This window comes from Sinohyriopsis cumingii, chromosome 4 (assembly GCF_028554795.1).
Source record: "Sinohyriopsis cumingii isolate HCF-2022 chromosome 4, ASM2855479v2, whole genome shotgun sequence".
In the NCBI taxonomy this organism is placed as follows: Eukaryota; Metazoa; Mollusca; class Bivalvia; order Unionida; family Unionidae; genus Sinohyriopsis; species Sinohyriopsis cumingii.
Window position 1 is genome coordinate 80387225 of NC_142964.1, and position 18159 is coordinate 80405383.

Sequence of the window (18159 nt, forward strand, 5' to 3'; positions counted from 1 at the left end):
TGTTTATTACAGTGATCATTTGATCAATTGATATGAGGTGACCTGACACATGACACTGAATGCTAGCTCTAATGCAGATAGGATTTGATTGCCTTTTAACTTTTCTTTTATTCCACCCCCCTTTATTTGATTTGATACAAAAGACATATGTGATAATACAACGCAAGTCTTTTTTAAATATGCGTAACCATACAGCAAATTCTTCCACAAGTCGGAAATCAAAACATGTTTGGCACTTATATTCTAACAGTACCAATCCGGTGGCCTAGTGGTTAGAGCGTCTGCCTCAGTTGCAGGAGGTCGTGGGTTCAATCCCCGGCCAAGTCATACCAAAGACGTATAAAAATGGTACTAACAGCTGCCTCACTTGGCGCTCAGCATTAAGAGGTTAGTGTTAGGACTGGTCAGCCTGGTGTCAGGATAATGTGACTGGGTGGGACATAATGCTACATGTCTGTGGCATGAATCCCCATTGCTAGACATCACTATAAACTGCCACACTGCATTGCAGCGACATGACTGAAAAATTGTTAAAGCTACGTTAAAAGTCCAAATCACACACACATACATTCTAACAAAACGCTCTTGGGCATAATTATGATGGTAGATTGACATTTTTCACATTTGAATACAAGAGGGCATATGGAATTTATAATGATTACACTGAAACCAAATTAAAGATAGAACTATAAAACAAAACTCATTTAGTTGCTGTTTTTTTATTAGTGTTCCACCAGTTGGGATTAGTGATATTGTCATTGATCAAAAGTCTCATTGAACATAGTTTTTACCAGTGTACTTATAATGTTGTTTGGACAGAAAATTAAACAAAACATCAGACTTCGTGTTAAACATTCAGAATTTCATGATGTTGATTCAAATTTCTGGGTATGTGCCACTTTTCTCAACAATAAAACGCGCAATACATAAAAGTTCATTTACCAATTTTGATCACGCTGTTCTTCATGTTCAACAAATAGGGGTAATGTTTTTTGGTATTTTCTAGTTTTAAAATGGGATCAGCGATTGACCCCACATTATAAGTAGGTTTACCAGTTATCCAGGTGCAAGTTATTGAGGGAGTGGTATACTAGTGTGACAATAAGTGGTACAGTACATATAAAACGTCTGTGTTGGTTCGAGTCTAGAATTCGGCCAATGTGGGTATGTGAGAAAGCTTGCCAGTAGCTTCTTGTGGGCCGGTGGTTCTTCCCGGGGTTTTCCAGGGTTCTTCCTCTACCAATAATACTGGCCACCATGCATAGCCCATCGTGTGCTGAAAAATGGCGTTAAACCCCACAAAAACAACAGCAACATATAAAACAGGTGACAATACAATTAAGTATCAAAATACAGATTCCTCAAGTACCATGTCTTTTTGTCTTTGCATATATTCTCTATTTTGCAGTCTATGTATTGGCATTGTAAGAGTGCGGTAAGGTAACTGCATACTGGGGGCCCCGAGTGGCCGAGTGGTCTAAAGCGCTGTCCGTTACAGATCACTGCCATCTCACCTCTGTCTGCATAGGTTCGAGTCTTGGATTCGGCTGACATGGGTATGTGAGAAAGCTTGCCAGTAGCTTCTCATGGGTCGGTGGTTCTTTGCGGGGATTTCCCAGGGTGCTTCCTCCACCATTAATACTGGCCGCCATGTATAGCTATCGTGCTGACAAATGGCATTAAACCCTACAACAACAACATCTGCATACCATTTATACTTGCTTTTAAGTCAGGTCAAACTGCAAGCAGCAAAGATGTTGATCTGCCTTTGCATAATGTAGATCAGGGTATATATTGTTTGTTCTACTGATGCCTTCTAACAGACTGCATAGACCCAGATCTGCCGGCACATTATGTGATGACAGACCTGGGTTTTTGCAGTCAACAGTTGGGCTTGACTATAGAAGCCAGTAGCAATGGTATGTTTTTTTTTTCTTCAAACTATACAGTGTTTTTGTAATTATCTTACCCCTGAAACTGGAAATATTTCAGCATGGATTCCTTAACTACAGAAAAAATGTTTTGACACCGCAAAAAAAAAAAATGGGAAACAGAATTGGACCAAATCTGACAGCAAACATCCTGGCAGAGAGCTGACGATGAGCCAACATTAGATGTTGTCAGAGTTAATAAATAATAAAATTCTTTAATTGATTTCTTCACAAAAACCACTAAATTGATAGTTGTCAAATCACATGATACACTATTACCAGAGTAATACTGGGATTCGTCAATGTATCAATGATATTGAACCACATCAGATGGGGTGGGGGTTGGAGTCAGTAAAATGTCCGGCAGACGGTTTGATAATTTTTGTGCAACATTGAAAAATTTGGGTAACAAACAGGATTTTACTTTTGGCTGGTTATATATTTTTAGCAAGTGTGAATCTGAGCAGGTAATAATAATTAAGGTTCTACGTGTTAATGACATTCACTTTCGTAGTCCCGTAGAATATTGTTTTAATGAAATATATCCTTTATTGTAATAGAACATCAGAACTGTTTGAATAATTGTAGCTAAGAATCTGTGATGGTAACACTAGTATAACAAGTAAGTGGTAACACTAGTATAGCAAGCAAGTGCAATTTGTGAATTGTAGCTAAGGTTTCAAGCATCCACACACAGTATGGTAATAACCTACATTGACCTTGTGAATATCTTTAACACTAATCCTGTAAAAGTAAAAACAATTATCCACCAGATGCCTGAGTGACAGCAGTGTTTTTCTAGAAGTTCTATTGCCAGGTTTGGTTCATGACCTTAAGGCCCTATCAACAATCATTACCAAGAATATCCTTTCTAGAAATGAGGGGAGCTACACATTGGGTAAACAGAGACCTAACATTTGTTATTTACAACAGATCTAATTGTGTATTGTCTTTAACAACAACAGGACATGGTGTTTGCTTTACATAAATCTGTATCAATATGGTCCATGTTAATAAGTCACCAGAGTTGTTCTTGTGAAGCTGTTACTATAGTGCTTGTGTACGTACAGTAGACACAATGCAGCAAACAGGAAAGACCCAGATCGGCTGTTGCCTATTGTACAAGAGACTATGCAGGAAACAGGAAAGACCCAGATCTGCTGTTGCCTGGTGTACAATTGACTATGCAGTAAACAGGAAAGATCCAGATGAGTTGTTGCCCCATGTACAATAGATAATATGCAGTAAACAGGAAAGACCCAGATCGGTTGTTGCCTAGTGTACAAAAGACACTATGCATTAAACAGGAAAGACCCAGGTCTGCTGTTGCCTGGTGTACAATTGACTATGCAGTAAACATGAAAGACCCAGATCAGTTGTTGCCTAGTGTACAATAGACACTATGCAGTAAACAGGAAAGACCCAGATCGGTTGTTGCCTAGTGTACAAAAGACACTATGCATTAAACAGGATAGACCCAGGTCTGTTGCCTAGTGTACAATTGACTATGCAGTAAACATGAAAGACCCAGATCAGTTGTTGCCTAGTGTACAATAGACACTACGCATTAAACAGGAAAGACCCAGATCTGTTGTTGCCTAGTGAAAAATCTAGGTCCACAATATTTTTTCTACTTCTGAAAGTGAACAATATAATCCATCCAAGTAAATTGGCTTGGCAGATCAAAATCTGTGTTCCACTGACTACTCCTAAAAACTGCACAGATTGCTGATGTATTGTGCAATGGCAGATCTGTTTTTTGTGCAGTTTGCAGTTGGATCCAACTTGCAAACCAGTATATAATGTACCCTTGCAAACCAGTATGTAATGTACCATTGCAAACCAGTATATTATGTACCCTTGCAAACCAGTATGTAATGTACCATTGCAAACCAGTATATTATGTACCCTTGCAAACCAGTATGTAATGTACCATTGCAAACCAGTATATTATGTACCCTTGCAAACCAGTATGTAATGTACCATTGCAAACCAGTATATAATGTACCATGCAAACTATTATATAATGTACCATGCAAACTAGTATATAATGTACCTTTGCAAACCAGTATATAATGTATCAGGCAAACAAGTATAAAATGTACCCATTGTGTAGAAGAAGCAATGTATTTTCTGTAAGTTTACAACTGAAATTTCCATCATCCTTGGCAATAAAATGTATTGCTTTTAGTGGAAATGGTGTGGTATCTGTACTACCAGGAAAAACTGTTTATGTTAATGGTGTTTATTGTGTTGGCAATGAACCATGAATACAGGAGGGGCTTGCTGGAAGATCTGTTATATCCACAGGATCAGATGGGAGGAAATTGCAGTATGAAGCAGATGATGATATCCAGAATTTTTTTCAATATCTTTATGGTGATCATAGTGGTCTTTTCTTGGTTTTCTTCTGAAAGTTTTTAAGTTTCTCTATGTTGTTTGAAAAGTGCTGTATTACCAAAAATGTGTAATCTGCCCATAATACATTTTTTTGGCTCACATGGTTATGCCTTTGTATCCAGCATGCGTCTTGTGTCATTTGTTCATCACCCATCAACAGTATATATTTCTCACATTTTGGACAGCTGCACCTCAGTGGTTCACATGTTGGACTCAGTCTAAGCAGTGCAGGTTTGAATATTACCATTGTATTAGCCCTGGTTGGCTTGCCATGGTGGGCTCCTGGACAAACATTTTACTGCAGTTGTTTGCAATTAAATGACCTTCATGTGTTGCTGTGCTGCAAAATACCAAACAGATGACTTATCATTGTAAACACTGGAGCAATCAATTCATCTCAGTTTGGCAGAAAGCATCTAACATGAAGGTGTTTCAAATTTATTTAAAAAGATGCCATTATGCCATCCACTATGGCTGCGATTGGTTAAAAATATTATACAACTTCTCATAAATTGCTCAACAAAATTTGACCAGATTTGACAACATCCAGTATTGCCAAAGACCGTTACTATAAAAGGAAAATAAAAAGGAAAATAGATAACATTGAAAAATAACTTCTTAAAAAACACTGTTGAGCTTGACCAAATGTGATAGAAAGCATTGTAGCATGAAAAAGTGTCAGTTCAATACATATGCTGCAGATCTGCATTCAGTAATGGCTGCAGACTCTAAAATTACAAAAACCTTCAAAAGCTGTTTTCTCATAACCAGTCTTTAGAATAGGAAGGAATTTTCAGGCGGTGAACATTCCTTGTAACCCAGATTATTTAACCAGAATTTCTCAATGAGTGAACATGTGGCAAGATTTTCTGACATCGTTTAATCAGCAAAAAGTGGTTGCTCAGATTTCCGATGTGCTAGAATGTCAGACTTTATGTCCCAGATATCTTCCACCAGTCCTCGATAATAATGGGCCCTTCACTAGGTTGCTTCAGGTTTTGACTGAAACTTGTTTATTTTTATTGTAAAATTGAATGGCGATTAGGGGGAAATTTACCACATATGTATAAAGACTGTTTCGTCTCTCTCTTTTTAAATGTTGCTTAGTCACGAGTTAAGCATTGGTTTTAAAGTTTAAATAATAAAATCGGACATTTATAGCCATTACTCATCCATAACCAATCAGGGCTAATTAATGGCACAAGCAGACCGATGTATATTACACTATTGTGCCTCTATTTCAATACAAAGATTGTATTATCAGTAAAGTTTCATCTTCAGATTAAAGGACATGAATCAGATTATTGTGTGGATTAGTTTGGATTTCTAGTTAATTAAAATAGATTAATTTGAACATCTAGTTAATATAAGCAGTATCTATACTACTGGGCAAAATTCCACTGATAGTTACTGCCCGAAACATTTTTTAGTCTAAGAGAAAATGTTTTGCGGTTTCTGGTTTGCTGCTTGAACATCTATTATTAAATGATGAATGGTTTTGAAGAGATCCTTGGTAATTAGACTCCAACCTGGTCAATGTCATGTGTGCATAATTTGTGCTAATCTTTAACCTTGATAGTAATTGATTTGAACTTTTTTATATACCTACAGATTTTGGTAAAAATGAATTTTGGCATTGATTTGTACTGGCGAAAAAGGCATTTAGAGGTTTGTCCTCTCATGAAATTGTCTATTACTTACAGCTGAACACTTGGTGGAACTGAAAACCCACATGTATCATGGAGCCATTCCATGATTTATTTTAAAAAATGTTATAATTCTGTGTTTGTAGCACCTTCCAGAATTCTTGCCAATGATATAGATTTGCCCACCAATGATTCTATCTGCTTCAGATTGTATTTTTTTCTATTTCATCATTCTCATACTTGGTGCAGGTATGCCAGATAATATCCCCATATTCCAAAAAAAGTCCTATCTTGGTGAGAGAAAAAAATCTAATGATTTTTTTAAATCAAGTTTGAATTTCAACCTTGTATCTTTTCTGATCTTTTTCACTCTTTTGTTGTTATTTCCTGTATATTTATATACCAAGAAGTGGCTGTATCAAGTGTTAGGCTCAAGAATTTAGGAGACGTAGTGGATAATGTTCCTTGTGGGTTTCCTATATATGGTTACCAATAATTTTCTTTGGATTATAATCAACTAACCTTGGATATGAAAGGGCTTCTCGGTTCTACAGTCCAAGTGTGATAACAGCTCTCCCTTTTCTTCCCCTCCCCCCGATTTGAGATTTTTGATGATACAGAAAAACTTTAACAGAAAACTGAACCAAGATTTTCAATGACCTTGATCTGGCAGTAAAGTCAGAGTAAGGTAAGTGCTTCCTGGTTTTAGTGCCCCATTTTTTAGCTATCCATTGGGGACTTATAACTACACACAAAAACTTTTAGCAAAAACCAAAAGCTTTCAGAGTTGGAGTTGCATGGAGTTAAACTGACAGTTACGCTTACCAATTCTACCATTGTGGTATGGCGTCAAGCCCTTGAAGGGTTTGGAATGTAGTCATACTGAAAAACTTGAGAATTTACCAAGACACTTGATCTTGTTTGGAGAGAATGTGGTTTGAAGGAGATGAAGACTTGAAAGACCAATGCTTAACAATTAATGTGAATTCATTTATTTTCATGGGAATAACTTTATGTGCTTTTTGTGAAAAATCACATTTTTATTGGTACCTAAATTTATGGATTTTTGAAGAATATGGTGTTATCAATGCCTGATGGGTGTTAAAACTCATGGCAACCATAAGATAAACAAAAATTGATAAACCACCCAAAATATTGAATTGCCAATATATGGTCCAGAAAAAGTGGCTGTAGTTAAAAATCTGAACTCATTCGCTCATGACCCCTACCCTCCGCTTTCAATCAAGAACACCTGTTCAAATGGGTAATTATTACTGTTTTGCAGAAAGTTGTTTGTAGCTCATGCTGCTGCTTAGACAGAACATTATAGTGATCTGCACTCTGTTAATGGTGTAGCCTCATTAAATTAGCTTGTTATTGTTCAAGTGTAACCTCCTTAAATTATTGTTTCTTTGGTGCAGCATGTGTGATGTGTACTACTTTTTTATATAGGTTTCATTGCAATGCAAAATGTAAATGCTTATAAGAAGAGTCCAACTGCAAACTGCACAGACCCAGATCTTACATTGTGTAATGTGCCAGCAGATCTGGGTCTGTGAAGTTTGTTAGGAGTGATCGGTAGAACAAACAACATTGACTCTTATCTTCAGGCACACTATGCTATGACAGATATGGATCTGTGCAAACTGAAGTTGGACTTGTCTCATAAGCAAGTACATATAGTAACTACAATTTATTGTTGACTGCTCCAGTGGCCTTGTGGTTAGAGCATCCACCTCGGATAAGGGAGGTCGTGGGTTCGATCCCCAGCCAAGTCATACCAAAGACCTACAAAAGTGGTACTAACAGCTCCCCCACTTGGCGCTCAGCCTTAAGAGGTTAGTGTTAGGATTGGTCAACCTCGTGTCAGGATAATGTGACTGGGTGGGACATCATGCTACATGTCTGCGGCATGATGCCCCAGTGCTAGACATCACTATAAACTGTCACACTGCAGACATCGTAGCGATATGACTGAAACTTTATTAAAGCTGCGTTAAAAATCCAAATCACGCACACACACACACACACACGCAGAGTATCATCTATCGATACACTGTACAGAGAAGGTGCATAAAAAGTTCATTAAGTACTAGAATCATAGTGCAGTCCTTGCCTTTACCAGAATGATTGTTAATTTTAAAGAAACTAATTCCAAGTTTATGATCAAAGTACAGCTGTCCATTGTTATAACATGGTAGTCTGGCTCCAAGACTGTGTTACTTACTGAATCGCATTATATTAAGAAACATGATATTATGGAAATGCGATATGTCGAGTACTGCAGTGTGTACAGAACAGTGATATATCAAGAATAGTGAAATATGCTAAACTGTATTATCTTGAGCACTCTCAAAAAATGCTAAACAATGGTGTTTTGAAAACTTCACTTTGTTTTCTTTCAATCCATAGAGTTATACTTTTGTATGATTTTATTCATGGGGTCAATTATATTCTGAGGAACCGTATAAGATGGGGAAACTCTTAAGAAGTTATCATGGAAAAAAAGATGCCTCAAGTTCAGACTAAATTTTTTTAATAATTTAACATTCTGCAAGTTTAAAATGAATTACATTTTAAATTATGGAACTGGTAGGACATTTATAATTGTGGTGTTGGTACAGCATGATCACCAGTCTCTCTCTCTCATACATTACTCAGTGCTGTGTTAATAAATTCATGAGAGGAACCTTTTTAGATTTTCAATTGTGGGTTGTGTTTTGTGAGGTCTTTCCATGGGAGAAATACTATATCATTCTTGGACTGGAAATAGGAAACTATCCTTCCATATTCATGCACCTTTACCACCCTTGTCCCATTATGCAAAGTCAAGGTCATTAGAAAGTGAAAATATCTATCATGCAGGGTAACTGAGGAGACATAAATCTGCGTAATTTAATATTGCAATGTAAGATCAAGTATGATATATTCATAGTTATCTCTGATTTTGTTATCAGTGGTCAGTGTATATAATTTGTACTTTTTTCTTTTAATGTATGTTCTTTGCCCCACCAGCCAGTGATAAATTCCAAAAGGAGAAGTAACTTCAACTTGTTTTATTTTTTCATTTTCTGTAAAATCAATGTTGTATAATAATAATTTGGAAATGCAGTAAATATCCACGTAATGACTTGCCTAATTTTAAGATCTGATCACCATTTTAAAAAATCACGAAACAAAATCTTTCACTTTTGAATGGACCTCATAAACAAACCCTGCCTTATAATAGGACTGCTTTTCTTAGTCCAGTTAATGGCCTTAATAGCAAGGTTAGTGGTCTTATTAGCAAGGTTTTAGTATAGTATTCTTTGGAATTTACTATATTTATTGGGAGTAATAAGTTATAACCAAATTTGTGTATGACGTAAAAGTAGCTTCTTTACTGTGAGTTGCACCAGCTAATGAATATAAAAAAACTGAGACAAGTACATCAGTAAAGAACTTCTTAAATGTTGCCTATTGAAGATGAAGTTGTAGATACATAAATATAATGAATGGCTAAAGAAATAAATGAAGAAATATAATCTAGTAAATCCTTCAAAAAAGCCATAAACATAAAGTACCAAAAAAAAATTAAAAGGTAAAAATTTTCAAATTCTGTGGAAGGTATAAAAAAAATCAAGATATAGGTAGAACATGTAAAATCTACAGGATATATGTTCATAAAAACTACAAATTAGGCAATTACTTAATTACTCTTTTTTTTATTTAGGACCATGACGCTCCTGATATTTTCACTTTGGAACATAACGATGTACAATGTACATTTTTGAATCATATTGGAGATATAAGGGACTCTGTGAAGAAACAATGTCAGTTTGCACAAATGCACAATTTAGCATTCAAAAAAATTGTTAAATACAGGAAGTTTGGAGAGGAAAAAGTTTGAGAATACTGCGGGAAGCAGCAGTAGAGAGTGTGTAAAACTAAACTTAAAATGAGAGGTAGAATCAAAACAGAAATTTTATTTGAATGCAAAATGATGAAATATAGAAGATAAAATATTACAGAATTGCCTTGTTCTTCACATTTTGGTAATATTTGGTAATAATTTTTTTATGCAAGCACTTCTTTGATGTTTTATGTCGCATCTAAGCTGTGAATATCCATTCATTGACCTTTTACTTTCCTGTCTGACCCTTTGAAAAACATTCAGAGGGTCACTCTGACCTTCCTGAAAAGAAAAATCCCAGTGTAATCCCTGTTATATATTCTAGCAAGTAATGTATTTGCACCTGTTATGTCAACAACCTAACGTTTGTAAACCTTTAGTTGAAGTACAAATAGCATGTGTAGGAGGGGGTGAAATGAGAAGCACATGATTCTGTTGGGATGTTACTTACAGCATACACTTACATTTTTAATACGTTATTGGCAATATCATGCCAAGGAAATACGGGCCTAGTGCCTTCCTTTTATAAGGTCATGAAGAGGTATCCAACCCAGGCTGGCCTAAGTGGGTATCAAACTCACAACCCTTAGATGATTCGTTGTTAAGGGACATGACCTTTATTGCTAAGTAATCTATTCACATATAAATTTATATAAAGTTACATTAGATACAGGTAAACCTGCCATAGTGATTACCTGTATAAAAATACTACTTGTATGTAAAGACATCGTGTTTAAAGGTCACATATTTTTATAAATTGGTACATTTTTATCTGTATATAAAGAGTTTTTCTTGATGGTCTTTTGACTGAGGGGTTATTATACACAAATATATGGAGCAATATTTCGCCTCAATGTAGTATTGTTTTTCTTGATGGTCTTTTGACTGTGGGGTTATTATACACAAATATATGGAGCAATATTTCGCCTCAATGTAGTATTGTTTTTCTTGATGGTCTTTTGACTGAGGGGTTATTATACACAAATATATGGAGCAATATTTTGCCTCAATGTAGTATTGTTTTTCTAGATGGTCTTTTGACTTTGGGGTTATACACAAATATATGGAGCAATATTTTGCCTCAATGTAGTATTGTTTCTCTAGATGGTCTTTTGACTGAGGGGTTATTATACACAAATATATGGAGCAATATTTCGCCTCATTGTAGTATTGTTTTTCTAGATGGTCTTTTGACTGAGGGGTTATTATACACAAATATATGGAGCAAAATTTACCTCAATGTAGTATTGTTTTTCTTGATGGTCTTTTGACTGAGGGGTTATTATACACAAATATATGGAGCAATATTTCGCCTCATTGTAGTATTGTTTTTCTAGATGGTCTTTTGACTGAGGGGTTATTATACACAAATATATGGAGCAAAATTTACCTCAATGTAGTATTGTTTTTCTTGATGGTCTTTTGACTGAGGGGTTATTATACACAAATATATGGAGCAATATTTCGCCTCATTGTAGTATTGTTTTTCTAGATGGTCTTTTGACTGAGGGGTTATTATACACAAATATATGGAGCAATATTTTGCCTCATTGTAGTATTGTTTTTCTAGATGGTCTTTTGACTGAGGGGTTATTATACACAAATATATGGAGCAATATTTCGCCTCATTGTAGTATTGTTTTTCTAGATGGTCTTTTGACTGAGGGGTTATTATACACAGATATATGGAGCAATATTTCGCCTCAATGTGGTATTGTTTTTCTAGATGGTCTTTTGACTGAGGGGTTATTATACACAAATATATGGAGCAATATTTCGCCTCAATGTAGTATTGTTTTTCTTTGCATCTTTATTGTGAGCATACAAAAGGAAGTTTTGGTTTTCCTTAAATATTTTGTCGTCAGATTGACAGTGGCTCGGTGGTAGAACAAAAACCCAGGGGTTACTGGTACAGTACCTGCCCATGTCAGCTGATGCAGCAGTATGTCATTGATGATAATAATAATAATAATAAAGACTTTATTTAGAGAAGGTAACTCAGTTAGTTACAGAACTAATCTACCTTGTGACCTTCTATCTGTTATGTACAATATATACAGTATATACAACATGATGTGAAGAATCTGGCTTGACACTAAATAATTAAGAAAATTTTAAGATTGAAATTATCAGGCCTGGAACATGTGCACAGGCATCTGTGAAAACAAACGTATCTAAAACATAAAATTGGGAAAAGCACTTAGTTCCCATTTACATGGCATGATAATGCTAATAATGTGTTAAAAGTGCAGATAAAACCACACAAAAACCCCGCGAAAATACTTCATATTTGACAATGGTTTTAACTTTTCCATCACATATACAAACAGTATCGAGAAAGCTAACCTGGAGCTTTTGTCCTCACACTGAGGACTTCATCATCAGACTGATTTAATCTCTACTGACTGTTAACATCACTCGATGGAATGTTGAGCGATGTTAACAGATTGACCCAAATTTGTGGCAGGTTGTAACGGCCTGCATCCCTGTACAGTTTCGGTTTGTACACACAGATGTAGATCGATTCGTTACCTCCCTGCTAAAACCAGGCTTGTTTTCAGTCTAGGATTTTTACTGAGTTCCAAGTTAGAGTATGGACAGGGCAAACATCATGGATGTACCATGATACTTCAGATGAGCTTGAACTTGGTCTTGGTCTGTTAACATTGCTCAACATTCCATCGAGTGATGTTAATAGTCAGTAGAGATTAAATCAGTCTACTGATGAAGTCCTTAGTGTGACAATGAAAGCTCCATGTTAGCTTTCTCGATTTGTTTGTGTATGTGATTGAAAAGTTAAAAATCATTGCCGAATATGAATAATAACACTGCACAGTTAAGCTTTCATCAAAGTAAAAAAAACTACTTGCTGGTCATGGGGATTTATAGGGAGCAGAGTTTTTCGTGGGTGTTTTTTTTTGTGGTTATGCAAGGATTTACATGTCTAATCGCAACATTTGTTTGCGGATTGGGAAAATGAAGTTTTGTAGTCTGCATTGATAAATAATTGTTTATTAAATCTTTAGTTTTTGGCTTCAAGCAACCAAAAATTTGATGAAAATTGGTACTATACAAAAAATAGTGAATTCACAATATGTGCTTGTTGGCTGATGGTACCATAGTATTGTACAGCGAGCTGGAAAGGGGAGGAAGATTGAACTTCTGTGGTAAAAGTCTCATTACTCAAAGTCCTATGGTGAAACTACTTATTCTTCACTGCTTTAGTTCCAGGTTCGGTCTCTGTATTCAAGGTTCAGTCTCTCTAACCAGGAGGCCATTGATGCTCAACCACATATAGTCACTGTTTTTGTTTTTGTGCTTTGTTTTCTTCTGTCTCAGAGATGCTGCAAATCTTTATATTTGCTGTCAAGTATATCAAGAGTAAGCAAGAAATATTTCCTTATACCATCAGTTTTATAGAGTTTTATATGGTACAAGACAAACTTGTATCATTGATTTGAATTGCTGTATATACTCACACAAAAAGATCGGATTTAGTTGTAAACAACATAGACCTGATCTGCCGTTAAATACTGTGATGGCAGATTAACATCTACACTGATTATTTCTAATAAACTACAGAGACCCAGATCTGCCAGCATATTAAGTAATGGCAGATCTGGGTCTGTGCATTTTGCAGTTAGACTGTACTCATAAACAACTACATATGGTAATATTATTTTTGTGGAAACACTTTCACTGTTATTGATACCAAGTGAAAGTACAAGAAATGGCATAGACCCTGCTCGTAAAGTATGCAATTGCAGATCAGTGTCTTATGTTATTTGCAGTTGGTACTGACACTATATGTGGTACTTTGAACTAAATATAGAAAGCAAGACACACTTGCATCATGACTCTCTAATAAAGAAAGGTTAATTAAATCAACAGGAAGCATTTGTATGTGTGTCAGTGCCAGAGATTTAGAGCAGTGATGCACCAAAACAAACAGGGAAATGCATTAGCTTTCTAATTACAGCTTACATCGTCTTCACTCATTATTTTGTACTTGTGAAAAATGATTGTGGTTGACTCAAGTGACTCTAAAATTACTATTAACATTTAGTGGGAATTCATTCAGAACATGACTGTTAATATGACTATTCCATTCATAACCATCTAGTTTGGGTGCTGCCAACTTTCAGTGCAAGCAGTGTAGGTTCTTCCAGTGCACTTGCAGGTATATATATATAAACATAGCCATACAAAATAATGGAGTTTGTCATAAGGCATCTACATTGTGATTGTACTGTGGGAAGTTAACATTTGGCTTATTTGAAAGAAGTAATTTATTCTGGCTGAAACTGTTATGAAAACAAATTCTTGCTTGTTTTTACACACGAAGTTCTATATATATAGAGTCACATTGGCTTAGTGATTAAGGTGCTGGATTTGTGACCCAGAAGGTGCAGATTTGATTCCCATCATCAGATCAGCCTGGAATTGTTACCATATTGGTTCTTTGAGCAAGTCACTTTATCTGTCTCTGCACAGTATAACCTACAAACTGATCTTGTGCCATAAAATGGCAAGAAAACAAATGAATTCTGGGAAGTGTCATAGTTTGTACAAAATGTCGTCTGCAGCAAAGATCAGCAATGTTATGAGGACCATATCTTCCAGAAAATTTCTTCAGGTGATGTGACATGGAGCTTTGCATGTTCAGTTGAATATATTTAGTACACCTTAATAAAAAAAAATATACACTTGTAAAAATATTGTAATGACTGGTTTATAGGACAAATGTATGTTTTTTGAATGATCTGCACTTAGTTGTTTCAGTTATAATGTCATAACACTATACTGGGCAACTAAGGGAACACTGGTTCTAGGTCATGGCATTCAGAAATGAGACCTCCTGATGAATTGATTAGAGACAAATGAGTGACAAGTAACTTGAAATTTTACCTGCTCAGAAAAACTTTGGCATATTGAGGGTTCATGGACAAAGTATTTATTCAGACCTTTAAATGGGATATTTACATTCATTTCTTGTCATTTTCCACTTTGATTTGGAATGAAATTTAAAGATTTAAAAGATCTTACTGTAATAGATAATGAGTGACAGGTGACTTAATATTGAATAGTTACTCAATTTATGGACTGATTTGCTGATTCTAGTTTGTATTTATTGATTCCACGGGCATCTAACAATTATTTTTCTCCGTGATTGCTTTCAGTACTAATACATATTGTCCAGCTGCAAACAACATAGATCTGCAATGCCTAATATGCAAACAGATCAGGATGTATGTTGTCTATTCTACTGATTCCTGCCAGCAAACTGCATAGATCCAGATCTGCCAGCACATTATGTGATGGTGGAACTGGGTGCATACAGTTTGCAGTTGGGCGTGACATTTAAGCGAGTATATACATTACTCATTTTTTGTATGGTGATCGTATTATTAATTAGTAGCTAGTGTGCAGTTTTTTGTATGTTGCCACTGGCTGTATCATTTAAATTGTTCTTTAAGTAAAAGGTGAAAAAATCATGACATTTTCAGTCATCGGTGAAGTATGTTCTAATCCATTGTACCAGATCAAACCTTTTTGTTCCTATTCTTTGTAAATTCTGGATAACTTTAACAAAATTGTTATGTTCAGTAGTAATTTCATGTCCTGAGACATTAATATGTATTTCCAGCTCCTGCAGGAGAGTCCTTGCATATTTGATTGAATGCGATATTACGACTAAATGTTTTTTATTATTATGGTTTTGTTATAATTTATTCCTAACTTTTTTCCCCAGCAAAAGGACAAGGATTTGAAGAACAGATCTGCTCACCAGTTTGTATCCGTCTCATTTAGTAACAACACGCCTTGTGACGTCTGCAACAAAAGCCTGACAAACAAGCCTGCACTGTGCTGTGAAAGTATGTACTTACCATATGTATGCATTTTTCATGTATTCAGATTTTCCTATATATGACAATAAATGTTTTGATTCAAGTCCCAATGATAAAATATTCTCATCGCTGGAAGCAAATTTCTCAAAGGTTTCAAGAGGTTTATTACAGTGGGTTCTTCTGTCCTGTAAGGAAATGAAAATATTTAAGAGTTATATAATAGAGCATATTTTATAAATGAACATTTTAAGAATATGTGTTATGTATACATGTACATGTCATAAAATGCTATGAAGTAAGAGGACGAAGGTCCACATGCTTTCAACAAATCACTGATGATGATGATGATGATGATGATGATTGTGCTGTCTGCATTTGATAAAATAAATTTCTTTAAATTGTCAGTTATAAGGATCACATGAATTCATTTGGGATGGACATTTTTTTAATTATTATATGTTTACTTTTTGGTGAAGCATTTTATGTTATGACCCCATCATTCTGCCTTGGTCACTATCTCCACCAATTTTAACTATTCAGTAACTTCTCAACTAGCTTTGCCAAACTCTACAGGTAAGTTCTTCTCAAGGACAGAAAGAAGCCTATAACTTTTGGGTTTGAAAGGTCAAAGGTCAAGGTGACTGTTACTGAAGGAAGAAATAAGTTGTGGACCGTTAAAATGCATTCTGCGTTGCAGACCTGGACAAAAGCTTTGTGGATGACTTGAATGTGGTAAAAAAAAAGCTTTTGATTTTGAGGTCAAAAGTCAATGTCACAGTGACTGGAAGAAGAAAAATGTTTTTTGCACAATATGATTTGTTCTACATTACAAACCGGAACCAGATTTTTTGTTTACAAGTTGCAGATTTTGGGTTCTTCCTCACCAGTTATACTGGCTGCCATATATAACCTATCATTGCACACAAAAATGGTATTATACCAACCAACCAATTAGCACCAGAATAAAAAAGGTCAGTTCTAGACCCCATACATTAACATATTTGTTGAAGACTTTCGTGTGCAGTAATAGAAAAGATCCATTGGTTTTGAGGTCAAAGGTCAAGACCACTGTGACAGAAGAAAAATGTTTTGCACAATACTTAAGTTCTGGACCACACATCTTGACCTGGAATCTGGGGAGTAAAATCAGAGGTCACATTCGTGGTAAATTTGATAAGAAGTTTTGTTCAAAACTGCATACCTTGACCAAAGATCGAAGTCCATTGAGACTCATTGGTCAGTAATATCCTGAGTCAACCAGGTATATAATGCGGTGCCTTGTTAGTATAATTTTCATTCTTGTCAGCCTATTTTTATCTTGGCAGAATTGGTCAAGTTAGGACAGCATTTCACTGTACTTTGTATACATTGCATGAACATTGTACTTTTGCCCTTTTCAGCCTGTCTAGTGAATGTCCATGATTCATCCTGTAAAGACCAGATGACCATTTGCAATAAATTGAAACAGCAGCAGAGGGTGAGTTATCTCCCTTTTATAATTTGCCTCATAGTTTTAAAAGATTACTGTTATCAACACTTCAAAAGTCCTTGAAATAAAAGATCACAATTTGTTATATAAACTGCATTCATTTAGAAAGTGAAATACTTTTTATTGGTGGAGCATCTTTGAAAAAGCTGTTTGGTCAGTTCACATCATTCTTAATCAAGTATATCCTGCAAATTTTATAACTTTTTTTTTCTAAATGGAAAATCGTATTGATTAGGAGTTTTCATCAGATGATTTCTCGTGGTGTCTTGTTGAGTCAGAATGGAAATGGTGTCAATATTGCATGCAGTATAAAATTATTCTTATTGCTATTCCTCCTGAATGGAAAGTCTAATTGACATATCATTTTCACCAAAGATTTATAATATGTCCAGTTGGTCCTAAATGAAAATGGTGCCAATCTTACAGCTAGTATAGCACCCACAGCAGCTAATATAAAAATCTTGCTGTTACTGAAGAAGAAAAAAATTACCAAGATGAGTTCAATACTTGGCAGGTTTTTTTTCAAAAAAAGAAATGGTCTAATCTTGAATTCCTGGAAATTCTTTTCAGTCAGTAGGCATCAATCCCTTGAAGGACATTTATTAAGATCTCCTTTCAGAGACCAGAAGAATTTATGTTGTCTGTTGTTTATTAGCACAGCTTTATTATTGCAACTTCTAACTTGCCTGGAGGATTGCCATGAAACCTAATGCTCATTCATTCCAAGGTATTGTTGCTCCTAAATGAAATGGTGCTTTTCTTACATGCGAAATGACCTCTGTGGTGTCCATCTTGAAAATTTACTCGTTCCACAAGAATTTCAGCAGTTAAATGAAGGAGCAGTCTTGCTATGGATTCCTGGAAATTCTTTGTCTTTCGAGCATCAGTCCCTTCGAGGGACTCTTGTTTTATAGAAATGTATTGATTATGGCAAAACTCTTTATCTCAGAGT

The 18159-nt window shown here is 35.4% G+C and overlaps 1 protein-coding gene across 13 annotated transcripts in view; it reads left to right on the top strand.

Moving 5' to 3' along the window:
- The window catches only part of LOC149801529 (rho guanine nucleotide exchange factor 28-like), a 318392-nt gene that overhangs the window by 164509 nt on the left and 135724 nt on the right, over positions 1 to 18159 (top strand). For all 13 annotated transcript variants that reach the window (XM_089955712.1, XM_089955716.1, XM_089955715.1 and 10 more), the window contains 2 exons: positions 15622 to 15745; positions 17119 to 17195. In XM_089955712.1, the coding sequence (XP_089811838.1) occupies positions 15622 to 15745; positions 17119 to 17195 (201 nt within the window). The remainder of the gene's footprint in view (positions 1 to 15621; positions 15746 to 17118; positions 17196 to 18159) is intronic.